Source organism: Alligator mississippiensis, chromosome 11, assembly GCF_030867095.1.
Source record: "Alligator mississippiensis isolate rAllMis1 chromosome 11, rAllMis1, whole genome shotgun sequence".
Classification (NCBI taxonomy): Eukaryota; Metazoa; Chordata; order Crocodylia; family Alligatoridae; genus Alligator; species Alligator mississippiensis.
This window is the reverse complement of record NC_081834.1, coordinates 53,494,344-53,518,818: the sequence shown is the minus strand read 5'-3', so window position 1 is coordinate 53,518,818 and position 24,475 is coordinate 53,494,344. Positions and strand designations below refer to the sequence as shown.

Sequence of the window (24,475 nt, the reverse complement as noted above, 5' to 3'; positions counted from 1 at the left end):
TAGGAGACGGTGTTGATGCCTACGCAGTCAGATGGGTCACTAACTGGCTGGAGGGCTGCACCCAGAGGGTGGTGGTGGATGGATCTTATTCAACCTGGAGGGATGTGGGCAGCGGGGTTCCCCAGGGCTTGGTCCTCAGACCCGCACTGTCCAACATCTCCATCAGTGACTTGGGCGAGGGGGTAGAAAGCACCCTGTTCAAGTTCACAGATGGCACTAAGATGTGAGGGGAAGTGGGTACGGTAGTAGGAAGGAACAGGCTGCAAGTGGACCTAGACAGGTTACAGGGGTGGGCCGAAGAGAACAGGATGGGGTTCAACACTGACAAGTGCAGGGTACTGCACCTGGGGAGGAAGAACCAGCGGCACACCTACAGGCTGGGGAACTCCCTTCTCATCAGTGCTGAGACAGAAAAGGATCTTGGAGTCATCATTGATGCCAAAATGAACATGGGCCAACAGTGTGGGGACTCAGGCAGGAAGGCCAACCGCACCTTGTCATGCATCCACAGATGCATCCCAAGCAGGTCCAAGGAGGTGATCCTCCCCCTCTATGCGACACTGGTCAGGCCACAGCTGGAGTCCTGCGTCCAGTTCTGGGCGCTGCACTTCAGGAGGGATGTGGCCAGCATGGAGAGGGTCCAGAGGAGGGCCACTCGCATGATCAGGGGTCAGCAGGGCAGGCCCTACGAGGAGAGGCTACGGGACCTGAACCTGTTCAGCCTCCACAAGAGAAGGCTGAGAGGGGACCTGCTGGTAGTCTACAAACTAGTCAAGGGGACCAGCAGGCATTGGGAGAGTCCCTGTTCCCCCGAGCAATCCCAGGAGTTACAAGAAACAATGGACACAAGCTAGCGGAGGGTAGTTTCAGGCTAGACATTAGGAAATGCTATTTCACTTTCAGAGTGGCTAGGACCTGGAACCAACTTCCAAAAGAAGTGGTGCTGGCTCCTACCCTGGGGGTCTTTAAAAGGAGGCTGGACGAACATCTGTCTCGGGTCGTTTGACCCCAGTACTCTTTCCTGCCACGGCAGGGGGTCAGACTAGATGATTTCCAGGTCCCTTCTGACCCTACCAACTATGAAACTATGGTCAGGCATTGAAACAGGCTACCAAACTGAGAAGCTGTGGAATCTCCATCCTTGAAAATTGTCAAGAGCAGGTTGGACAGACCCTTGGCTGGGATAGTTTAGCTGGGGATGCTCCAGGGGGCTGGACCAGAGGACTTAACAAGGTCCCTTCTATGATCTCGTGTGTATGTAAAGGGAGGAGGCAACTGCCCAAGCAGGAGGGGTGTGAATTGGGGGTGACTGCCCTGGGACCCGCACTTTGAGGGGCCCCGCAGAGCCAGGCCAAGTTTGCGTCTGGCTGCTTGCTACCCCCTTATCCCCCACACTGCCATCGTGTCTGGCCCCGCACAGACTGATTTGCTCTGGGCCCCGCACACTGCCACGGTCGTCTCTGCCTGCAGGGATGCAGTGGCAACCTGTGCAGCAGACTTTGTCACCTTATTGATTAATAAGCCAAGAGCAGCAGATCAGCAGATTGCTTGAACCCAGCCTTGGGAGCGGGGTGGGGGGTGTACAGAGAACTGGTCAGTGCCCCACCAATATCAGTTGTGCTGGAGCATGAGCTGGGATGGCCTTCCCAATACTGCCTGTGCATCAGATAAGATCCTCCCTGGACAGGGTAGTAGTGACTTGCAGGATTAGCACCTCGTTCTTGAGGACCCCAGTAGAATGTAATGTTAGCTGAAACGCAGCTAACTCTGGGGTGGGGCAGCCGTGCAATGAGGCTGTACAGCCACTTAGGACAGGAAGTGAAGGGAATCCTGAATCCAGTGGAAAGGTGCAAGGAGTTGAGGTTGGGGAATTTCAGGCAAGTGGAATGGAGTCAGTCTAGGTCAGCATTCAGGAAAGATTCAGTGTTTGTTAAGAACAGGGAGTGTGTTTCCTGTCATAACACCATGCCCCTAGCGCTATGCTGTGGTATTGGGGCTTGTGCTGGAAGAGGGGAGAGTAGCCTCCTACTGACCTCCCCACAGTACCTGCTGGTGCAACATTGAGGTGCTGAAAGAAAGGAGACCAACCTCTAGTGAGTCCCCACCTGTTCCCTGCAGCACTGCACCAGGACAGTGAGATCTACACTGCCTATGAGGAGTAGGGTCTCATCTACTTAGCCCCCTGCCCCCTTACTTTCATCTTGCCACATTGTCTGTACTCCCTTCCCACAAGTGCCCATTCCACATCTCTCCTGCCTTGTGCCCATCCCATCCCTTGTTTTCTGCTCCCTCATCACACCTACCTCCCCCATGTCTCCCCCACCTTTCTTTCCTCCAGTGGCGGTTGCAGGGGGCAGGCTGGCCTGATGGCCCAGCGGAGTTCATACAGCCGTTATGGGAACCCCAAAGGGGCAGCCAACATCCCTGAAAGGAGAGCAAGTGAGTGTAGGGGCTGGGGTACTGCTGGGCTGCAGCTGAGGGGTCTGGCACATTGCTGCAGGAGGGGTCCTGCCCAGGGATCTACCCATCCAGCTGGAACAGGTTGTCCTGATGGCTCAGTCACTTCCATAGACTTGCCTGGAAACCCAGCCCAGAGCTCGCAGCTTCCCCTAGTATCTGCGAGCTGCTAGTTGGACGTATCCTACCTCCCCTAGGGCAGCAGTGGGCACAGCACTGACTGCCAGGGGAGTGTGCTGAGCTCCACTTTGCCACTAGGATGGCTGGGATCTGAGCAGTGGGTGTCGTGGGGGTGGGTCCTGCAAGGCTATCAATGACATAGCTGCTTGTTCCTTATTTTTCTAGTGGGCCAAGAGCCGTCAAAGAGACTCCAGGATGCAGAAACCCGGTGAGATTCCCACCCCTGCCCCTCCTGAGCAGGGTACCCAGAGCTGGCGTTAAGGGGGGTGAGCGACATGGGTGACCCCCCAGGGCACCCATCAGCGATGTGCCAAACATACCTACATACACAGGACCCCCCCCCCCCCCCCCAGCACCGTGGTCAGGGGAGTGCCAAACATACACGCCCACGCATGTATGAGTATGAGCAACCTGCGCTCACAGCAGCACTATCCCCCAGCCCTGCCCTGGCTGATCCCCGCCGCAGGCAGAAAGAGCAGTGCCCAGCCCAACCTGCACCCTGCCTCCGACCACTGCTCAGGAGGAGCTGAGTTGGGCACATGCGGGCAGGGTGGGCCTGCTCCAGTCCACCTACCTTGCTCCTGCCTGCAGCAGCACTACTGATAGGGTGCCAAAGTACAAGTTCACCCAGGGCGCTATTTTCCCTAAGGCCAGCTCTGTGGACACCCAGTGCCACTTACCTTCCATTCTTGCTCCCTATACCCCTTGCTGTCGGAAAGCCAGCTTGCCCCCAGCTTAGCCTGTGCCTTCCACTGCTGTATGGATCCTTTCCCAATCCTTCCCCTCAGCCTGTGCTTACCACTCTGCTCCCTTTTCCCTCCTCCTCACCTTTAGCCTGTGCTCCCAACACTGCCTACCTCTCTTAATGCCTCCCCACTCCCAAACCCTTGTCATACCCACAAAGACATTTGGGCATTGAACAATGTCTTCCTCTCTCATTTCCAGTTTGGGCAGTGCTACAATCCCCAGCCAGGACCCTTCAGACCTGCCCTCCCTCTCTGAGTCAGGCGTCCATCCACCTAACGGAGCCCTCTGTTCCAGTGAGGAGCCTCCTGTTGCCACCCAGCCAGAACCCACAGACAGAACTGAGGATCCAGGCATCCGGGCAGTTGCTGAGTCCAAGCCATCACATCAAGGAGCTCACACAGACCGTCTCCCTCCATGGCTGGGCAGTAGGTGCCATGATGCATCTTGGGCACCATGGGGGAAGCAGCAGTCTTGGACAGTAGCAGGAGTATTTCATGATGCCCAGTGGATCCGCTACAAGCAAGAGTATCGCAACACCAGGCCCTGGTGAGGAAGGAGCCGAGCCAAGCCAAGAGGCCAGGACCAAGCCCTGAGTATTGCTGCACTTTCATAGGCCTGTGGGCCCATGTTGCCTGGCATCCAGCCTCCTCCATGACAACCTGCCAGAACCAATGGGCCTGTTCAAAGTGCGCTCTTCCATCAGCATTCCTGAATTTCCCCTGCCTCGCCTTGGCTCATTTGGGTCAGGAAGTTTGGGGGCTCATTAGACAATGCTATGGAGAAACCCCCCAAAGTGGGTATTAGACCTCTTGGTACGAGGGGACTGTAGAAGGGAGAGCAGAGTTGGGTTCTGCTATTCCACCTCCTTGGGGAGGTTGTAGCAGGACAACTCGAGCACTTCACCTAGCTGAGGAGGGAAAAGCTGGTAGAAAACATCTGCCTACCCTGCTCTGGATAGCATGTCATTTACATATGTTCACTGGGAAGCAGCTGCTGCCCATGGAAAATTCCTGTTTTTACTTTTCACAGAAAGCAAATGCCTGGACACTGAAATCTTTTGGTTGGTGAAGTGCCACTGGGGCATCTCATGGGAACTGGTATCAGGTTCCCTGCGCTTCCATGGTTGCCTATGGGCCAAGCTCCCCGGCGCGACTACGTCTCTCAGGGATGGTTGTGGCATAACTGACACTTCTCTCCAGAAAGGAAGACTACAGCATGTCATGGGAGCTGTATTTTAATCAGGGACCCCCTGGTCTTTGGAAGAGAATAGGGACATGAAACACTGACCTGTAATGCTCATGATGTACCAGAGATAGGGATTGCCTTGAGGCATTAGCACCAAAGTGCGTCGGGGAGTCGTCGTCTGTCCTGGGCCTGGTCTAGAGAATGAGACATCCTAACTACAGACCTTTAGCTTTTCCAACTAAAAATATTCCAGGCTTTCCTCCTAAATTTTGAAACATTTTAACAAAATATTGTTAAAATTGCCAAATTGTTAAAAATGTTGTCAAAAATTGTTTTTATTTTTCCTGGGGAAAAATACTCCGGTTTCTAAACAGCTTCTCTCATAGGGGGAGCCTGCAAACAATGCCAGCTTGCGTAGGGGACCTGGTGGGGCACCGGCTGGATTGCAGGAGAGAGCTCGCCCTCCAGCCAGCCATGATCCTCTCTCCGCTTCCCCACGCTGCGGCCCTCGTGCCCGGGCCTGGCTCCCGCTGGCTGGATGCTCCCCGCCGGAGGCAGCATTGCTGGGAAGAGCGAGGCAGAGCCTTGGGCAGGCTGCTCGGCTCTCGGGACTGCAACTGTGCGATGCGCCGGGCCTGGGCGCGGGGGAGCTGCGCCGCCGCCAGGCCGTGTGACCGGCCTCGCCAACATGTACTGGCAGCGTCGTGGCGTTGGTGGAGCTGCTCCCCGCGTCTGGCGGCTGTGTCCGCCTGGCTGCGGGGACCCGCTGCGGCGTCGAAGGGGGAACTGGGACGGTTTAGCTGCTGGGGGGACGAAAGCAAATGGTTCCTGCTTATTCACACGTGTAGCGCACTGTCAGGCACACGTCACTTTTAACACGCGTGGTGTTGGGGGAACGCGCCATAACTAAAGGGGCTTGGGTCAGATGCCTCCTCTTTATTTCCTGGTGAAACGTGTGACGTTCGGAGGGGAGCGCGGGAAGCGCCTCATCCTGCCCCGGGTGCACAGCGCGGGGGGGGGAGGGGGAGGCATCCCAGTCCCATTATGGCCAAGCCCACAACCGCACCCCCCCTGGTTTGGGCCTATCGGCAATAAGACCCCGCCCCTTGCGCGTTAAGCCCCGCCCGCTAGGTTAGGTACGCCCCCCCTTCAAAGCTTGCGGAATGGGGACCTGCTCTTCTCCGACCTAATTGCGCATGCGTGACTGTGGTGCCCGGCTCTCCCTGGACAGCTAACTTGCTGATGCGCATGCGTCAGGCGGCATGCTGGTAGGCCTCCCAATTCTTTGGACGCGAGTACGCATGCGCTGTCATGCTGCCGGCCGGTCACCTTCCCGGAGCGCGCAGCGTGCGGAAACGATGGTCATAGGGCGCATGCGCCGCACTCTCATAGCGCCGCTTCTTATCAATGCGCATGCGCCTTGCTGAGGCAAGGCAGGAGGGACGCAGCGCGCATGCGCCCTCGACTCCCTCCCCCGGGCTGCTGGGGCTCATTAGAGAGTCTGCCCGAGGCGCCCGTTGGCGCATGCGTGGTGCTGCCGCCGGCTGAGGCAGGGGCAGGCGAGTAGGTGCCGCGGTTCCGTCATGTACCAGCGCAGCCGGGCCGTGGCCGTGGCAGGCCGCCTGCGCCCCGCCGTCGGAGTCCGGGGCTGGGCCTGGGGCGTGGGCGGGCCTCGCTGGGGCCAGGCCGAGGCGCTCGGCTGCTGCGGGCGGGCGCGGCACCAGGTGAGCGGGGCGGGGTCAAGGGGAGGGGGAGGGGTCAAACCGAGTGGTGGGGTAGGGCAGGGCAGGGGGTGTGGCCAGCATGAGGGGCGGAGTCAAGGTGGTGGGTGGGGTCACAGGTGGGTGACAGGTCACAGGTGGGGAGCGAGCGAGGTGCTGGGGCTGGGCAGGCGGGCGGGTGGCACTGACCCGGGGGTCCGTCCCCTGACCTGCGTGTCTCCCTCCAGGACCCGGCCCCCCGCGGGGGCGCAGCCTGCAGGGCTCTGGGCAGCCCCCGGCCCCCGGCTGTGAAGTACCACTCGTTGCTGGTGGGGCGCCGCGTGGAAGCTGCCGGCTTCCCCTTCCTGCCGGCCCCCGAGCGCGAGGAGGCGGCCGCGACGGCACCGGAGCAGAAGCGGAGCCGGAGCCTGCTGCCGCCCAGGTTGAAGCAGAGGCGGTGCCTATGGCCAGCCACCGCCTGCCTGCTACAGGGCCTGGAGGGCCCCGTCACCATGGTGGATGGGCGGCGGGAGGATGACATTGCTGTGCGTGACGACGAGGGCCTGGATGGCCTGTCCCTGGACTCTCTGCGCAGCCTGTTTGACAGCCGGCCCTGCAGGATACCTTACCAGGCCTTCGAAGCCTCCGTGCTCCTGGTGCCCTTCCAGGCTGCTCCTGGCCCAGCTCCTGGCGCTGCCACCAGTGGCTCGCCCAAGAGCAGTGACCCCAGCATGGAGGAGCACTTGGCCATCATGTACGAGAGGCTGCACCACGAGGTACCACATGGCCCAGGTGCCTGGTTCTCTGGGTAGCCATTTCCCTCCCTTCAGCTTCGCTTGCCTGGTCTCTATTCCAGGGCTGCCTGTGTCCGCCCTGTCTCGCAGGAGTGGCTGCCATGTGACCTGCCAGGCCACAGTCTGCCACTTTCATGGAGTTCAAAGCCATGAGGGGCCCATGACTGGAGACTTGAACTCTAAGCTGGCTTGAGTCACTACCTACTTTCCCAGGGCTCTTAGCAGCACCCAGAGGCCTTTGCATATCATCCCCAAAGTGGGAACCTGCTGGATTTCCTTTGCTGTACAAGCATGCATGGCCCCTCTAGGGAGAGAGGGGTGTTCGGTTTAGTCCTCAACCTCTTCGCTGAAGCTCTCAATAAGGAGAGCTTTGTCACGCATGCAGGGTCCTTGACACATCAAGGACTGGACTTCTCCATGAGGAGCCAACTGATTTGGTGGAAGAGTGGTGAGCTTCTGCCAGGCTATGAGCAAGGCATGATTTGGGGGCTATGGAGCATTTGTGTTACGGTGGCATCTAGAGGGCCCCACTTACAATCAAATCCCTGCTGTGCCAGGTGCTGCAGTGGTGGCCAGTGAAGGAGACAGTCCAGCTAGGATAAGGGCACTCTTGTATGTCTGTGCAGTGCCTGGCATGGTCCCTGCCCTGGAAAGATTTTAGTGTGAAGAATCCAAGGGAGGGTTATAATTGCCATCCTCCAGATGAGGAAACTGAGGCAGACTCAGTGACTTGTTTGAAGTCATTCAGAAGTAGGAACCAAGTCCAGACTTCCTGGCCTGGCTTCCTCATGGATCCTCCACTCTTTTCCTTGCAGTTGCCCAACTTCTTCTTGAAGAAACAAAACTATCAAATCTACTCTGAAGATGTGGAGTTCATCAACGAGATCCTGCACATGAGAACACGGTCAGTGCCATATGGGCTGGGTAACGGGTACTGGGAACCATTCCACTCTTCTGGTGGAGGGGAGGTGCATTGGTGCCACTTCTCTTGTTTTGTGTGTGATAGATGCAAGGGTCTGGGCATGGGGATGGCCTACTCCTCCCATGAGCAAGGAACATTTGACTCCTTTCTTCCCCCACAATCGGAGGGGACTTGGGCTGGCCCACTTCCCCAATAGAGGGGTGATGGTGAGACTGTGTTCCTTCTGGGGTGAGGGTGTCTCTGGAGGTGGGGCATGTTCACTCTTCCCACTGCGTGTCCAGGCTGAGAGTAGGGCTTGCCCCTAGGGACAGTATATAGGGATGGGAGGATTGGCCCACTTTCTACCTAAAGTGGGATGGGTCCTGTGGTGAGATTCCCCCACCCCCAGTCCATAGAGGTGTAGGCCCTGGTCTGATGCCCAGCTCCTCGCTTGTTCCCAACCCCATGCCAGGGGACGAATCATCTATCAGCTGTTGCTGATTTTATGCCGCTTCGTGGCCTGGAACTACTTTGCCAACCTGCGGATGGAGGTGCTGAAGCTGACTCAGCACCCAGAGAACTGGAGTATCCAGGCCCGATGGCGTATCACGGGGCTACCCTTTCATATTTTCATGCTGCACTTCTACAAGAAGGACAAGAAGGAGCTGTACAGGTGAGAGCCTGGCCTCAGGCAGGGCTCACCTGGGCCCCCAGACTTGGACCCTCTCCAAGGTTCAGCCAGGCCTGGCAGGGAGGGTGGCACAGCCCTGGACTTCAGGCTGCAAGTTCCAACTCTGCATCTTGCACTTCCCTTCCAGGACCTATGATGCCTATTCCACTTTCTTCTTGAATTCCCAAGGTCTGATCCGTTGTCACAAGATAGATAAGGTGAGCATGAACAAAACCATCGTGGAGGGGGGTGGGGAAGCAGAAATAACTTGAGTCCTAGCAGAGAAGGAATGGCTAAGGTGTGTGGCACAGGGGTTAATGCTTGCTGCATCTTCCCTTTCTCTGCAGTTGATGCCGTCCCAGCCACCCCTGAACAAGGTGAAGAAGCTACTCGTAACAGCTCTGGTGGCCCTGGGCCTATCTGAACACAAACCGTCCCTACAGCTGCTCTTATCTGCTTTGGCTGGCAAACAGCAGAGCTAGAATGGACTACAGAGATAGTTGAGCCTTCCACCCCTGCCTAGCCAAGCAGTGGCTTCATCAGTCCAGCCTCCTGTTTTGATGGAAATCGGGTTTGGGGTGGATAGTGTTGTGACTCATTGTGAGTTGATGTTGCCTCTGCACAGTACCCAGGCAGAAAGGGCCTAGGGTACAGGCTCTGCTGCATGGATTGTGCTCCCCCTGCCTTGTTAATGCAGCCCCCACCCTACTGAGCACTGTAAAGAACAATTGTAATTTAATTGTACATAATAAAACAGTATGGTAAGAATGGCTGGGCTGGGCCTGCTGGCTGGCTCTGGGTAGGGCTAGAATCAGGCTTAGTGAGAGCACCTTTCTAGGGTAATTTGATTTGAGTAGGAGAGCTGGGAGGGGTGATGTGGCAGGAACAGGAGCTTTTGCCATGAGAGGATGGGGGCATGGGTGGGTGGGGAAAGGAAGTAGATGGCCCCTTACTTATCTTGCAGGACTTTGAGACTAAGGGGGTTGGGTTACAGAACCATGCTTTTCCCCTTAAGAAAAATAACTGAAGGGGAATAGCTAGAACCCATGGGAACTGAACACCTCTCAATGTTATAAGGCAGTCTGAAACAAGTTGTAGCATAGGGTTAAGCCAGTACCTCTCGCAAGTGTAGTAAGAGGAACAATAGTGCTTGTGTGGGGTGGAGCAACATTGAACCAAGGAAATATTACTGGCCCTGCGGCAGGAGCACAGCAAGGCTCCTTCCCAGAGAAATTCTCTTGGAATCAGCACTGGAGCAAGGTGGAGTCTATTAGCCCCATGCTCATCACCCCTCCACTTTTATTTAAAAATAGCTTTATTTCTGTTCCTTGGCACTATACAACTGTACAGAAATTTGTTAAAAGGGATGATCCTACAGTTCTCAGCTATAGAGGTGGGCTCTAGCCCAACTCCTCCCGGGTCTTGCCAACTTTCTTGGGCATTTTCTTGGTGGATGCATCCTCCAGCTCTCTGGCCTTGTAGTAATGAGGGGCTACTTCCAGAAGCCATGTGCTGTCAACTTCTATGACCTGCAGAAGAGATGAGGTGGGTTGTAGGGACAGGGCCCCTGTACCAGGATGGGACTTACCCAGGGAAAGGCCTACTGCCTGTGTATCACCTTTAAAGTGAATCTAGTGATAGAAGGGCCCCATACCCCCAGTAGATGTCACCTTCTTCCCCATGGCTCTTACCCCTGGAAGGGGATGGAGGGCTTTACAAGCAACAGACATGTACCCCAGAGGCCAGTTCTCAGCTACTGCTTATCTTGTCCACAGTCAAGCCTTACACTAGGCCCAAAGCTACAGGGAGAAACAAGAAGGCATATAGGACCACCTTGCTAGAGACCAGTGGTTCCCAACCTTTTTAGACCATGGACTGGAAAACTGCAGACTGGCAGCCAACCCTTTTTTATATATTTTTTTTTTTTTTTAATACAGAGTTGGCTGCTGGTCCGCAGCACATTGGTCACTTGCAGACTTCCAGTCCAGCAGCCAACCCTTTGCAGCCTGATACCGAGCTGCAGCCCGGGGTTTGGGTACCTCTGCTATAAGCCAGCATGCTCCCCCAAAAGCCATGTGGATGGCATGGCAGTCCATGCCGTGGGTAGCCTTTTATACCTGTCTCATGAACTCCTTGGTGGTGAAGACCAGCTCATGGTAGATGAGCCAGCGGGGCTGCTCCTCAAAGAGGCAGCTGTTGGGGTGGATGAACACTGTTTGCTGATGTTTCACTGTCTTGTAGCCGGTGCGGGTCAGCCGGGCCGTGTGGTAGAAGAAGCCGGCTGTAATGGCCTGTCAGAGGGAGAGCGGTCAGGGTCACAAACAGACAGTGTGTGCACAGGGTGTAGGGCAAGGTTTACCTTGCGGATGGGAACGTAGTCTCCCTCACTGGAAGTGATGTCAACCTCAATCCGCTCCATCAGTCCCTCCAGCTGTTCCCGCACATCCCGAGCCCGCTTCATGGAGCGGAACTGGATAAAGTTCTCGTAGCACCACTGCATTGAGTAGCCACTTTCCACCCACTGCAGGCAGGACAGGGAGAGGGTAAGAGTCACAATGGCATGCTCAGTCCTACAGGTGTTGGTCCTACAGTGCAGTAAGTTGGAATATTTGCCGAGGTGGTATCATCTGCTCCCCACCCTCTGAGCCATCCAGCTTCCCTGACTGGTCCAGATCCAAAATGGTAAGCTGCAATGGAGAAAGGCCTTGCCTCCCCTATTCCTCCCCCAAACAGGGCCAGATTGGAGCTGGTGCCTCCTCACCTGGGTGTAGACATTGAGCAGGACAAGGTGGTCCCCACCAGGCAGAAAGAAGTTCATGCGAGCATTGTCAGCATGAACCACTTTGTCCTTTGGCCGGTAGAAGATAGCATTGTTGACAGACAGCATGGCAGCGATGGAGAGGATTTGCTCTGTGCATTTGTACCTGAAAAGCCCAGGAAAGATGTCATGAGAGGTACAGCCATGGTCCTGGGGGCAGGTAGCCTGGCTATGAAGAGCCCAGCATGATGAGGGCTAAAAGATGTGGTATGAAAAGATCGGAGGGGAAAAGGGACTGGCATTCTAGGTTAGCATAGTGCAAAATGAGCAGGGGGGACAAGAGGCAATGGGAACTCACTGCTCTGAAGCCAGAATCATCTTGGACAGCATGGGATCCACTGGCAGCTCCGCCATCTTCCGACCCATCTGGGCAGATATACACAACAGTTAGGCCCCAAATGCAGTGGGGAAGAGGAGGTCTGTATCCCTGACACTTCTGGATCAGGCCAACTGTCTATCTATCTGTCTATCTATCCCTTTATGCAAACCCAGATCATAATGGCTCCTCTATGCTGGTGCCTGTTCCCTCCTTTCAGATTCCAGTAGTGCTATATGCTCCATAGGCAGGTAGAGCCCTCCCCCCAGTCCTTATTTAGTGTCATCGTCCCAGGCAGGGAAGGGGAAACACATTTCTTCCCTGGTGAAATGCTCAACTCCTCCCCCCTGGACCCTGGGGATGGCAGAAAAGGGAAGCCCCTGGCTGCACCATGCTGCGTGTATGTCTGATGGTGTCTGCGCCTCTGACTTGCCACCTGGGCCAGCCAGAGGCACAGCACACAAATGTTGGGCTGGCCTTACCTTGGTGAGTTCCCCGAGGTGGTTCAGTGCTCCCAGGGCATATAGCTGCTCCAAGGCCAGCACGAGCGTCTCATGAGGTGGTGGGTCCATGAAGTCAAAGTGGATCAGGTCATTAATGCCTGAGATAGGAGTGAGGAGTTAGACTGGGGTGGAGGTGGGAGGAGATCCAGGCTAAGGTGTCTCCTGAATCTGCCCCACTTCTGCCAACCAAGACCCCACCTCACCCAGGCTCTTAAGCAGGAGCACCACGTTGCCCAGGTTGGTCCTCTGGATCTCTGGCACTGTGGTCTCCTCCATCTCATTCTTGTAGGCCCAGGCTGTGTAGAGACGGAAGCACTTCCCAGCAGCCACGCGCCCGGCCCGCCCTGCCCGCTGGTTGGCAGAGGCCTTGGGAGAAGGAGAAGGAGAAGCTCAGCAGAAGTCCCGCAACCCTAGGGCTCAGCCAGGCCACAGCCCAGTGCCCCAAAAGGAGTGCGTAGGGGCCTCCCTTACCCGGGAGCAAGGAGTGACAATCAGGGACTCCATCCCTGTACGGGCATTGTAGCTCTTCTGCTTGCAGAACCCTGGGTCAAGCACGTAGATGATGCCATCAATAGTCAGTGAGGTCTCTGCAATGTTGGTTGCCACAACGACCTGCAAGGGGTGGGTGATACTTACTACGAGTGGTGGGAGGGGTCTGCCCTGCTTTGCTGAGAGCTCCTCCACCCCCACCTGCCTTCCCCTCAGCCCTCCAGACTGGGCCTAGGAGCTCAGATACCTAGTGACTAGGATGGGCAAGTGCAGCAGGGCTCAAGAAAGGTGGGGTAAGCTAATGACACACCTAAGCTCCTCCACCTTCCTCAGCCCCACCTACATTTAGGTTCTGCTTTAACACCACCCCCCTTGTCCCTACCCACAACCCCCAAGGAGCAGTAAAACCCTGCTCCAAAACATGGTAGAGGTCCAGGGGCATGGCTTCAGGGTGTAATCAATTCCCCTACATCAGTGGCGCGCAAATTCTTGGCCCCATGGATCAGATGAGTAGTGTGGGATCAGTCTGTGGGCATGGCACCTAGAACCCACCCCGCGCTGCTTTGACTGGGTCCCACATGCCCGGATGGGGCCCTGCGCACCCAATCTAGCATGCAGGGCTGTGCTATATGGCCTGCAGGGCTCCCCGTGGGACCAGATACTTGGCAGCAGGGGAGCACTGCCACTACTTCCCCAGTGCTAAATTTTCAGACCCATGAGGTGCCTCCCGTGCGTTGGATGACATGGCTTTACAGGCTGGATCTGGCCTGTGGGCTGGGGTTCAGCACCTCTGCCCCACAAGAAGCCACCTTCTGCAAATCCACCCCCCAAAACTCCAAGCCCTTCCCTTTTATTCCAAACACTCCGAACCAGGACTCCTTTGACTTGTCCCTCATGCCTCTGCCCAGTGAAGGTGCAGGCCCCCTGCCCCCACTCACCTTCCTGGCACCAGGTGGGGTGGGTTCGAAGATCTTGGCCTGCATGTCACTGGGCAGGTTGGCATAGATGGGCAGCACCAGCAGCTCAGAGATCTTGGAGCCCAGGCGGCGGCAGCGCTCTTGCAGCATCTCACAGCAGGCCTCAATTTCCTCCTGCAAGGCAAGACCAACGTGAGGAGGTGGAGTGGCTGGGGGGCCGAGTGCTGGGATGGGTGTTGAGCCTGAGTTTGGGGAAGTTGCTTACCTGGCCAGTGAGGAAAACAAGGATATCACCGGGGGGCTGGGTGACGTGGATCTGCAGCACTGACACCACGCAGGCTTCCAGATAGTCAGCTTCCGGGGCCTGAAGGGAGGCAGAGGTCAACTCCTAGGCCACCTCTGTCTGCCCAATGATGCAGCCCTTCCTCCCCTCCCACCTACAGCACAAGCCCCTAATCACAATACTACCAGGGCCCCTCCTGGGGAAACAGCCCATGCCAAACTTCCCTGGGGCCCTGCCTAGCCCCCCAGTCCATCCTGCCCCATACGGTCCTTTCTCCAATGCAGGGATTCCCCTCCCTACTTTCCAGTGCACCCTTCAGGTCACATGCACCCCATCCCTTGTGATCACAACCCTTCCAGGCCCAACTCTCCTTCCCACAAAAGCAGCTTGCACTGCGCCTCCCACTCCAACCTTGGTGTAGTAGATGTCGACGGGGAAGCGGCGGCCAGGAATGCGGAAAATGGGGGCATCATCAAAGAAAGTAGAGAAGCGCTCGGTGTCCAGTGTGGCACTGGCAATCAGCACCTTGAGCGTCGGGCGGAACCGGGCAATGTCCTTGATGAGACCGAAGAGGATGTCAGTGTGGAGGGTGCGCTCGTGAGCCTCGTCAATGATGATCACACTGCAGGCGGTGTGGAGGGGGGAGTCAGGGAGGGCGATGCACTGGCCCAAATCAAATTTGCCCCAGCCCCCCAGCAACCTCTTGAGGCCTTAGGCCAGTACGGAGCTGAAAGGGGCCTCCTGGGTCACTGAATCCAGGCCATGCCCATAGGCAGCCTTACAGCTTGCCCTGAGTCACCACTGCGAACCCTCACTCAACTGTCGCACTATGCCCAGAACACCAAAGTAAGCCCGCAGCCCTGTGCCAGAGGCAGAAACGGGAGGGAAGGGCAATGCTAATGTCCTGCCACTACAATGACAGGAAAGTAATTAATGGCTGCTTAAAACTAGTGACAACAGCCTGTAAGAGCAGCTTATTACCTGGCCCCTGTCATGTGGTGCCCATCCCTTATGCTGCGCCCCAGCTTGCCCCGCTCTGTGCCTAGGGCTGTCTTGTGGCCCCCTCCCATACTTCAGCCTCTGCTTACCCTCCCCGCCTCCCCTGCAGATTACCATCACCAACAGTGATGGGGAATGCTGAATTCAAGCATGAGGCTAAACGGAGGTTGGAGTACCAGGGTGAGAGCAACCCTCAATGCAAGAGTAACCAGGGATGCGACAGCAGCAGGAACCTTCAGCCCTGTGGAGGGGATCGGTAGCATGCAGCAGAGGAACACCTCCACCTTGCATGGTGCACGGTGGAGGCGGTGCCCTGCGTGTATCATGCTTTCGTTCTCCCCCACCAGCTGCATCCAAACTCTCTGTGGACCACATCCAGCCCATGGGCTGCAGGTTACCAACCCCTGCCTAAGAAGATCCTAGGAAAAAGACTATGTTCCACAATACAGAGGAAGGCAAAACCCTGCCAACTAACCTATGGTAGGGATTTCACACCACTGACCTCATGGGTTAGACGAGTGGCAGGGAGCTGATTTGTGAGCTAGATCAGCCCATGGGCCCTGCCGCCCCCACTCCGCAGCACTCATTCCAGCTGTTCCAGGACCTGTGCCGCATGCAGTGCTGCATTCAGCATGGGGCTGGAGAGTGTGTCTGTCTGTGTGCATCTGTCTGTCTGTGTGTGTCCTGTTCCATGATCCATACTGCCTGCAGTGGCCCCCTGGCTGGTGACCGCTGCAAATGGCACCTGATCCAGCTGATGCAGTGCATGCAGGTGGTGTGTGCAGTGCAGGTCCTGGACCAGGACCAGCACCAAGGACCCGCAGACTGTACATTTGACAGTGCTGACCTAGAGGAAAAGTTCCTTCCTGACCCCAAATGAATATAACATAAGCACAAGGCAAGACCCTGTAGTTTGGAACCTCTGGGTTTCTACTCCTGGTAGGAAAATCAGCATCTTTCCATCAAAAACCCTTAGTGGTGATTTATGTCCATTTCTTTCAGAGGGAGGCCACTCCCGCCAAGAGGCCAGCACCATTTACAAAGGAAGGAAAAACTCCAACAGGTACCCAGCAAAGCCCTGAGATTATATGGATACACATCTATACCCCAACCTGGGGCCACAATTACACAACTCCCTCACACTGCTTGAGCCGAACTTCCCTGCACTATCACAGCATCCCCCTTCCATACATTTACCCGGCTCAATCCTGAAGAGGAGATGTAGGTGCCTCTTTGCTTCTTGGGTGCCCCTGAGCACTGCACTGAAGCTCTGGAGTCAACACTGTGAGAGGAGGACCCACCTCACTAAACCTCACCCCCAATCCCCTGACCTGACCTGCTCCACGGGGCACTCTCACCTGTAGCTGTTTAGGTCAGGCTCCGTGAGGAACTCCCGCAGCAGCATCCCATCTGTCATGTACTTGAGCACTGTGCGCTCCGAGGTACAGTCCTCAAAGCGGATGCTGTAGCCTACCTGCCAGAGCAAAGGTAGCTTAGTCTCTGTCAGCAGGAAACCACCTGCCCATAACACAGCAGGCAGGGACCTGTCTGCCAACAAGGTTGCTTGACACTGCAAACCTGCACCCCCTACAGTAGGGCACTGTTCTGCAGCGAGCTTTCTTTGCCTGGGGTCACCCCTTAAGAAGAAATCCCCACCGCCCTGCCTCAACCCATGGAGGGGACCTGTGGGGACACGAGACGATGCACCCTCAGATCTAGGAGTGTATTTGCCCTACAGGGCCCTTGCTGGCTGAGATCAGGAAGCCGACTTGATGGTTTCCTCTCAGCCAAAGGTTGGCAAGCTATGACTTGTGGACCATATCCGGGCCACAAAGAGGTCTGATCCTGCATGGGGAGGACTGGTGCCACAGAGTTGCATCATGCTGCTCATCTTCCTTGCAGAGGTCCTCTCCACTGGGGAGTCTGTTGAGGATGGCCCTACTTTAAGCAGGAGGATGGATTAGATGACCTCCTGGTGTCCCTTCCAACCCTAGTTTTTTATGACTCTGTGACTTCCGAGGGCAGTCAATTCAAACATGGCTCCACACTGGAGATGAATGCCTGGCTCAGGGGAGCAGGAAGTGGGATGAGGGGCCCTGTGCCCTCTAGGGTGACACCAGCTGCTTTCAGGGGGGAGGAAACCTAGCACTGCACACCCCCATACCTCATTTCCAAGCTTAACTCCCATTTCCTGAGAGACCCTGGCAGCCACGCTCATGGCTGCGACGCGTCTGGGCTGGGTGCAGCCGATCTTCATGCCTTCCCTGGTGTAGCCCTGCCAAGGGAGACAGCGTTGGAACACAGCCATGGGAGGCTGCCCTAGCCCATGCTGCACCGCAGCTGCCTCTGGCATGCTCATGCAGCTGGATGGCAGCTCTCCTCAAGGGGCGTGTAAACAATAACCAGCTCTCAGCAGCACAAGAGCAGGCAAGATGCTGGGGCACTGCAGCCAGCACGGACTGCGAGTCCTATAGAGTGTTGTTCCCGTTCCCACCCCCACCCCGCAGCACCCTAGCACCATGCTGTCACTCAGCAACCAACACAGAGACAGGCCTTGCTGCTGAACCCCACTGCTCCCTCCTGGCTTCAGACAACCCAGCCCCATTTAGCCCGTGGCAAGATTACCTCCTCAAACAGGTACTGGGGGATCTGGGTGGTCTTCCCAGAGCCCGTCTCTCCTTCGATGATGAGAACCTGGTGCTCCGTGATGGCTGCCACTAGGTCGTGGCGGTAAGGGAAGATGGGCAGGCTGCGCCGCACCTCCTGGATGGACAGCTTCCGACGCTCCACCTCTGACAGTGACGCTTTCTCCTCCTGTGGGAGGAAGGACCACAGGGCACTGTGAGCTCAGCTCCCCCCCCCCCACAACTCTTGAACCCAGAGAATTCCCAGTCCTTCAGCAGCTAGAGGGGACCAGGGGAGGCGCAAGACAAAGGAAGAGGCCTCCAGAAGGCTGCGTTATTTGGAATGGAAGGGAAGGGGACACAGATCCTGGAACCTCTGCTTGTGCCACAATCACCCACAACACCCCTAAGTGCTGGGGCACAGCCCTGCAAGGGGAGGAAGAAAGGCACATTTGGAGGCCTTTGCCAACTGGGCTGTGGAACAGGGATGCTGGCACTGGTCCAAGATCCAGCAACTTGTGACATACAGACAAGCATAAGCAAATCTTGAATGTAGGGAGAAAGGCCCCGTCTCCCATTCCTCCACTGCCCCCTGGTCCACGTGGTGCCCCTAGGTGGTGAACAGGTCCTAGCCCCAACCTTCTCCTGCTGGATGCCCTGCATCTGCACGGCGCTGACGAATTGGATCATCTCATCCTCCTCCAGCACGTACTCATAGTCCTTGTGGGGATGGTGCTGGCTGGCATCACGGGCCCCGAAGCGCAGGGCAGCCGCCCCAATGTGCTCCTCCTCCCAGCGCTGCTGCTCATCTCGGGGAGCCGTGCGCTCATCTGCCTGCGGCTCCTCATAGTGGTCGGGGATTTTCTGTAGAGACATGAGAGTTCTAGGGTATGAGTCAAGCCCCAGCAGAAATGGTCCCTGGCTGGAGGCTCACACACTGACCCTGGCTCTAGGTAAATCAGACTGGGTGACAGGCTCATCCAAGTCTCCTCCACTGCTGCATGGGCCACCCAAGAAGGAATCTCATTCCCTTTCTGACCAGTCCTACAGCCACCCACCAGGGCACTGAGCACCGCCACAGTCCACCCCCTCAACCCCCTGGTCCCCAGACACACCCTAAATCCCTCAACCCCCTCACCTTGGGCATGTCTCACAGGCCCTTTCTTTACCTCCCCAATCCCCAGGCAGGTCTCCCACACTAGAGAGTGCTACCTGAAAGGTGAGGAGCACCCACTATGGCTGCCCCATCCCCTCCTCCAGGGGGAAGATACCTTGCTGCGACTCTCCTCGGGGATGTAGTAGCGGTTGCTCTTCTCCAGTTTCTCCTTCTCGCCTGCCTGCTTGTACTCCTTGGCCAGGTCGCGCACCCGGCACTTGTACTCCAGCTCCCGCTGCTCCCGCGTCGTCAGCTCCAGCTCCGAGAAGAGGTATTTCTCATCTACAATCTCTGCCTCCAGATCCTCCAGCTTGTCCCGCTCCCGCTTGGCCAGGTAATCCCGGCGTGACTTCTTACGCAGCTCAGGAACCTGGAAGTGAGACATGGGGGGAAAAAGACCAGAGGTTAAACTCCTGGACACCTGGGTTCCAACCCCAGCTCTGGGAGGAGGAGAGGGAGCAAAAAGCCAGGACTCTTGGATCCTTTTTGATTCAAGGAGGTGGTTATGGAAAGGCTGACAAAGCAGATCAGAAGAGAGTGGATTTCCCAGTTCTGGCAGTGAGACCCTGGTGCAACCCTGGGCTAATCACTTGGGTGATCTGCCTCCGTTTCCCCTCTCTGCACAATGGAGTCATCAGCCTCTAAACAAGGGGGGTGGGGAAGGGACTGCACAGCAGCTCAGCTAAGCAAGAAGAACAAAGAAGTGAGGGAGAGATTGCTGGGCTAGATGGGGCCCATATGTCTGACGCACAAAGGCAGGACACCAAGACAGCGGGGCCTGCTGGCACAATCTGGGGCAGGACATCATGTTAGATGGGCCCTTCACTCTGATCCAGGGTAGTGAGACACTGGGCAAAATGAGCCAACAAATCCCTGGTCACCCACAAGAGAAGAAAGGGAAGGCGAAGGTGACAAAGCCCTTACCATGGATTTCTGATTCTCTTCTGCCATCTTCAGTCGCTTCTGAGCCTCCTCATAGGCCTGAGCTCAACAAAGAGGGGAAAGGGAGAGAAGTTCAAGTCATGCAGATGGCCCCAGATGGTCTCCTATACAGCCCTGACCCACCCCGTCCCTGGCCTTAACCTGCCTCTGGGGCTTAAAGGGCCCAGCAGGGCATATGGTGCACAGTCCCACGATGGGAAGGAGCTGGGGCTACCAGATACTACACCCTGCTCTGCTAATCACCCACTTCTTCACCCTCATGAAAGGAAATGGATCTGTCTCCTGCCCTGACTTCCACTTCAGCTTCTCCCTCCCTGCTGCCCTTGCATTCACTGGGTTTGCAATCAGCCCATCAAGAGGCGGGTATTATGGGCACTGGGGAGGGACCTCCAGGATCAGAGGCAGGTCGTAGGAGAGGAGTTGGGTCTAACCTCAGAGAGCAGGAAGGATCCCAGAGTAGCTGGGTCTGAGGACTGGGCAAACAGCCTCTCATTAGGGGATGGGACAGGGACTTGCCTTCTTGTCCGAGCACTCCAGAACATTCCTGGTCCGATCCTTGTCCTTTCGCCGGATCCGCTCAGCAAAGGCATCCCGCTCCTCCAGGTCCCGCAGGCGATCCCGCTCGCTCTGCTCCCACTCATCCTCCGAGTCCTTCTTTGGTGGGGACTGTGCTGCCTCCCTGCCAAGAGAAGCCAAGGCCATAGCACCAGAGAGCCCCAGGCATGGGCCTGGGTCCACTGCTGTGCCAAGCACTGCGAAGACAAGGAAGATGGCCCCCACTTCAGAGTACAGACAGAAGGGAAGAGCCCAAGAAAACACCGAGACAGTCCTGGCAGCATGGGGGCGGTGGTCTAAGAACATCAGCAACTTACTGCAAAGTCCTGCGAGTGTCGTGGAAAAGAAGGGCTACAAGAAATGATTGGAAGGAAGATTGTGAGCTAGTTTGTGGGATTTTACAGGGAGACCCTTCAGTGTGAGGGGCAGCACAAGGGGAAGTGTGGCTGGACATGTCTGAAACAAGAGGGCAATGGAAGCTGGCATTATGGGCTGACCAGAGGCAGAACATGACGTCTCACTATAGGGGGATGCCAGGCAAGGCGGCAGTTAGGCCGCAAGAGTGAACACACGCTGGTGTCTGACAGTGCAAAGGAGGAGCCCACAGAGACAAGCACGGAGAGGGGGGTGCAGTCACCAAGATGAGCTAGGAGAATGACCCTGGCAGCAGGATGGCGAAGGGCCAAGCTGCCTTGGTGAAGACTAGAAAAAGGGTGACTTTGAGGCACTGAGATGAAGTTTTAGTGATGTGGGTGGGCAGGGAAAACCAGCCTTTCAGGGGGTTACACAGAAAACAGCTGCAAGATTGACTCAGAGCCCAGACAGCAGAGCTTGCAGGAGAACCTGGTAAAAACGATGCCGACTGCATGGGCCGGGAGGACAGGCAGACTGCGGCCCTGCCCACACAGAGCTAAAAGCAGGCGAGCAAAACCAGAAGGCGGGGGCAGGGAGGCTAAGAGCTCTCTCCGACTTGGCCACATTGATTGCTGAGCAGGGCACGCACTGGGTGCCAGGCCGAGGCTTTGGCTGGGAGAGGGCTCTGGAGGACCCAGGTGGATCTGGGACACAGTGGTGGAGAGGTGGGGAGAGAGGTTCATCTCTGGGCGACTCCACCTGCAGGGAGAGGCCCGGCACCCCACCCACCCACCCACCCACCCACGCACCTCCCTGGCTCCGCCTCGCTCTCCTCTCCCGAGGTCTCGTCCCGCTTCCGGCGCAGATGCTTGCGCCGCTTCTTGTGCTTCCCTCCCTCGGGGCTGCGCACGGAGCCGGGGGTGCTGCCCCGGGCCCGGGCCCCCGCCCCCCGGCGCCGCCCGGCCTCCTCCGCCTCCTCCTCCTCGCTGTCCTCCAGCAGCTGGTACGAGCGGTTCTTCTGCTGCAGAGCCAGCGCCTCCCGCTCCGCTGCGCGCGACGGCCGCTCCGCAGGGGCCTGGCGCGGGATCTGGGGTGGCAGAAAGACATCGAGTCACTCCTCCGCCCTGACGCTTTCCTTTCCCCCCAGTGGTGCCCCGCCCCTTCCCCATTGGCTCCTCCCCCTCCTTCCTCAGTTCAGCTCCCCCCCCACACACTGCCCCTCCCCCTCAACCACGCTCGACGCCCGCCCAGCGGTGGCCCCGCCCCCAGTAGGAGGCCCCGCCCCCTCAGCTAGACCCCCCCCCCAGCCAGGTTCGATCCCCCCCGCGGCGGTGGCCCCGCCCCCAGAAAGAGGCCCCGCCCCGCCCCGGCGGCCCCGCCCACCTGGTCCCAGAGGCGCTGCGCGAAGCTGCGCACGGCCGGGTCGCTGACGTTCAGGGTCTCGGTCTGCTCCAGGCGGCCCAGCAGGTCCTCGGGGCTGTGGCTGCGCCGCGCCAGCCCCACCAGGAAGGCGGCCACGTGCCGCTCGCTCAGCCCCAGCAGCGCGTGCAGCTCCCCGGACACCCACCGCTCCAGAGCCGCGGGGCCGCCCCCCGCCATCTTCGTCCGCTGAAGGCCCCTTCGGGGCCACCGTCTCCGCTGCCAGCTTCAGTTTCCCGTCACGTGACGCCGCGGGCCAACCAGCGCACGGGCGGGGCGCCTGGAAGCGGCCGCTGAACTGCGCAGGCGCGCGGCGCTCTCGGCTTCGTCTGCCGTAATGCGTGAGCGATGAGCCGCGGGTGTGCGCCACATTAGGCGCTTCTACCGTAATTACATCAGCAGATGCCGTTGCACCTTCATGAAACCTTCACCAGGGGTGCGCTCCTGTGGGATGCTGCTGCTCTGGTCTGGCCCCTGGTGCCATAACTAGGAGCTATGAGTCACACCTGGCTTCTATGTTGCAGTGGAGGCACGTGGGATGCACCAAATCCTCTGCGCTGTGAGCTGAGCCTGGCCTCCCTTGGGACTGCTTCTGCCCTCGTTAACATAAAATGGGCCCTTAGCCAGGCACTTGTGCATCTTTACCATAATGACTGTAATCTGCGCTGCGCTGCACTGCGAACAGCAGCTGATGGGGCTTATGAGGCCTCGGGGCTTGCGGGCACTACCTGCGGGATCCCAAGTCCTTACTGTGATTTCAGCCCTTTAAGTTGCAAGTTACTCAGTGGAGGGACACGCAGCAAGGTGCAGCCAAGCCAGGTTGCTGTATGGGATCTGCACTGTGGTGAACCCAACCTGCTAGGAGAGAGGGGGGCTCTGCCCTCAGTTGTTGCCATCACTGCTCATGCAGGGGGTTTAATGCGGGCGGGGGGCTGTTCCAATCACTAGAGAGCAATAGTGTAACAGCGCGCAGGGTGCAAAAATAGCAACCACTGTAGGCACCTAGTGCTGCCCCGTCTGCTACACTGCCTCAGGCATGGAGTTGTCCTCCTATTACTCTCCCAGGAGCAAACGTGGTCCCAATCTGTGGCCCACCATCTGATTGCAGCTTTAATTGCTTTCTTGGACTTCAGCTGAAACCCATGCTCCCACCTCTTGCCTCAAACCCACGGTCTGAAGCAGTGTTACCAGGGCCACAGCTCCCAGCCAGCTCCTGACCTGGACCTATCCAGAAGCTGGCAGCATATGTATGTGCTGCCTCCTGACTTGGCTTCTGCCCGCAATTAATGGGGTATGAGTCAGCTTCCTACTCACCTGTTTTGTTTAACACCCCCTGTTCCTGTTTGACCACACGTGAGTCAACTTCCTGCTTAAATCTTTCTATAGATGTAAGGGACCGACAAGGGAGCTCATTTCCCTTCATTACCAGGCTTGAGTCAAACTATTAATTGCTACTATATTTCTATGCCCTTGAGTCACGCACTTCACGACATTTCTAGGCATAGGAGTTTTCTTCCCAATTGGCTTCCTGCTATAATTTACCAATGTATAACCTGTCTACCAAAGTAGCTTTGTTTTTTACAGGCCTGGATTTTACCCTATTTACAGATATAAGTTGATTTATCCTCTCCAGCCACATACCTCATTGTCTTCCAGCCAGAGAAGGTGCATTCTAGTTGGATGCCACACGAGGGATTCAGCAGCCCCATAGGATGTGACCCTTGTAGCACTAACTGGGAGATTCCAGGTGTAAGGCAAAGGACAGCAGAGCTTTGTGCTGCTGTGATGGAGAGAATGTGACAGGGAACAGCACTGGGTGCATCCACTGTGTGTGATCACCGAGTGTGTGTGCTACCAAGAGCAGAGCCAGGTCTCTGGCCAAAGAGCAGGGGCAGCTGCATTTCAGCATCCCAGTTAAGAGATTGAGATGAGTTTCTTTAGATGGGTTTTTGTAGTGTAGTTGTTATCATATTTGCCTAAGATGTGAAAGGTCCCTGGTTTGAGACTGGGCAGAAACAAGAGCCTGTTTTTTTTAGCCTACCCTGAAAATCTTTAAGAGGAGACTGGACAGGCACTTTGCTGGGGTCACCTGACCCCTGTTGTTTTTCCTGCTCCATGCAGGGAGCTGGGCCCAATGATCTTCTAAGGTCCCTTCCAGCTTTACAATCTATGAATCTATGAGATGCAGATCTGGGTTCATTTCAGGCTGTGACTTCCAAATAAGGGCTGCAAGGGAGACAGGTCCTTGCAGTGCCATCTGCCATCCATGGGGAGTGCATGGGAGCTGTGTCCTCATGATCTGGTCCATTACCCTAGGAGCTGAGGTAAACACAGGTAACAGAAGGCCAGGTCCACGTGCAACACTGCTCTCTTTTATTATTATTATTATTATTATTATTATAAAATAAAAAACGCTGTTGGGAAAAAGGTCAGAGGTGACCCCCAAACCTTCCACCTTCCCCTCCC

General features: G+C 56.9%; 3 protein-coding genes across 9 annotated transcripts in view; 2 read left to right on the top strand and 1 right to left on the bottom strand.

Moving 5' to 3' along the window:
* Nucleotides 1-4,886, top strand: part of ATAT1 (alpha tubulin acetyltransferase 1) — a 29,593-nt gene extending 24,707 nt beyond the window's left edge. For all 6 annotated transcript variants that reach the window (XM_014608268.3, XM_019478791.2, XM_059715081.1 and 3 more), the window contains 3 exons: nucleotides 2,339-2,439; nucleotides 2,803-2,845; nucleotides 3,583-4,886. In XM_014608268.3, coding sequence (XP_014463754.2) covers nucleotides 2,339-2,439; nucleotides 2,803-2,845; nucleotides 3,583-3,934 — 496 coding nt within the window. In that variant the 3' untranslated portion in view covers nucleotides 3,935-4,886. The remainder of the gene's footprint in view (nucleotides 1-2,338; nucleotides 2,440-2,802; nucleotides 2,846-3,582) is intronic.
* Nucleotides 4,887-6,032: 1,146 nt separating this feature from the next.
* On the top strand, nucleotides 6,033-9,402 carry C11H6orf136 (chromosome 11 C6orf136 homolog). The gene is made up of 6 exons (XM_006276609.4): nucleotides 6,033-6,293; nucleotides 6,518-7,045; nucleotides 7,879-7,967; nucleotides 8,437-8,637; nucleotides 8,783-8,852; nucleotides 8,982-9,402. Exons 1-6 carry the CDS (start codon nucleotides 6,153-6,155, stop codon nucleotides 9,114-9,116), a joined length of 1,164 nt encoding a protein of 387 aa, XP_006276671.1. The 5' UTR covers nucleotides 6,033-6,152; the 3' UTR covers nucleotides 9,117-9,402.
* Nucleotides 9,403-9,931: 529 nt separating this feature from the next.
* On the bottom strand, nucleotides 9,932-22,314 carry DHX16 (DEAH-box helicase 16). Of its 2 annotated transcripts, XR_002087483.2 has the most exons (21): nucleotides 21,974-22,314; nucleotides 21,400-21,677; nucleotides 20,198-20,360; nucleotides 19,664-19,720; nucleotides 18,855-19,109; nucleotides 18,223-18,447; nucleotides 17,585-17,773; nucleotides 17,124-17,234; nucleotides 16,318-16,433; nucleotides 14,372-14,582; nucleotides 13,943-14,041; nucleotides 13,699-13,851; nucleotides 12,743-12,883; nucleotides 12,475-12,637; nucleotides 12,251-12,369; nucleotides 11,751-11,818; nucleotides 11,396-11,558; nucleotides 10,994-11,155; nucleotides 10,752-10,925; nucleotides 10,326-10,433; nucleotides 10,073-10,163 (listed from the first exon to the last, which is right to left on the bottom strand). XR_002087483.2 is itself a non-coding variant. In XM_019478777.2 (20 exons), exons 1-20 carry the CDS (start codon nucleotides 22,187-22,189, stop codon nucleotides 10,035-10,037), a joined length of 3,192 nt encoding a protein of 1,063 aa, XP_019334322.2. In that variant the 5' UTR covers nucleotides 22,190-22,310; the 3' UTR covers nucleotides 9,932-10,034. The 2 variants fall into 2 exon arrangements, 1 of the variants encoding a protein (XP_019334322.2); XM_019478777.2 differs by lacking the exon at nucleotides 10,326-10,433 and having other exon boundaries at nucleotides 9,932-10,163; nucleotides 21,974-22,310.
* Between the last annotated feature and the right edge of the window lie 2,161 nt (nucleotides 22,315-24,475).

What these genes read in the sequence shown, in the direction of transcription:
- DHX16 (XM_019478777.2), bottom strand. Translation starts at nt 22,189, where the DNA reads ATGGCGGGGGGCGGCCCCGCGGCTCTGGAGCGGTGGGTGTCCGGGGAG. An exon ending in AGCGAGGCGGAGCCAGGGAG is followed by an intron (nt 20,361 to 21,399) that starts GTGCGTGGGTGG and finishes TTCTCTTGGCAG; the next exon opens with GGAGGCAGCACAGTCCCCAC. An exon ending in TGCTCAATGTCTACACCCAG is followed by an intron (nt 11,156 to 11,395) that starts GTGAGGAGGCAC and finishes TCCTGCCTGCAG; the next exon opens with TGGGTGGAAAGTGGCTACTC.
- C11H6orf136 (XM_006276609.4), top strand. Translation starts at nt 6,153, where the DNA reads ATGTACCAGCGCAGCCGGGCCGTGGCCGTGGCAGGCCGCCTGCGCCCC. An exon ending in GCGGGCGGGCGCGGCACCAG is followed by an intron (nt 6,294 to 6,517) that starts GTGAGCGGGGCG and finishes GTCTCCCTCCAG; the next exon opens with GACCCGGCCCCCCGCGGGGG. An exon ending in ACGAGAGGCTGCACCACGAG is followed by an intron (nt 7,046 to 7,878) that starts GTACCACATGGC and finishes TTTTCCTTGCAG; the next exon opens with TTGCCCAACTTCTTCTTGAA.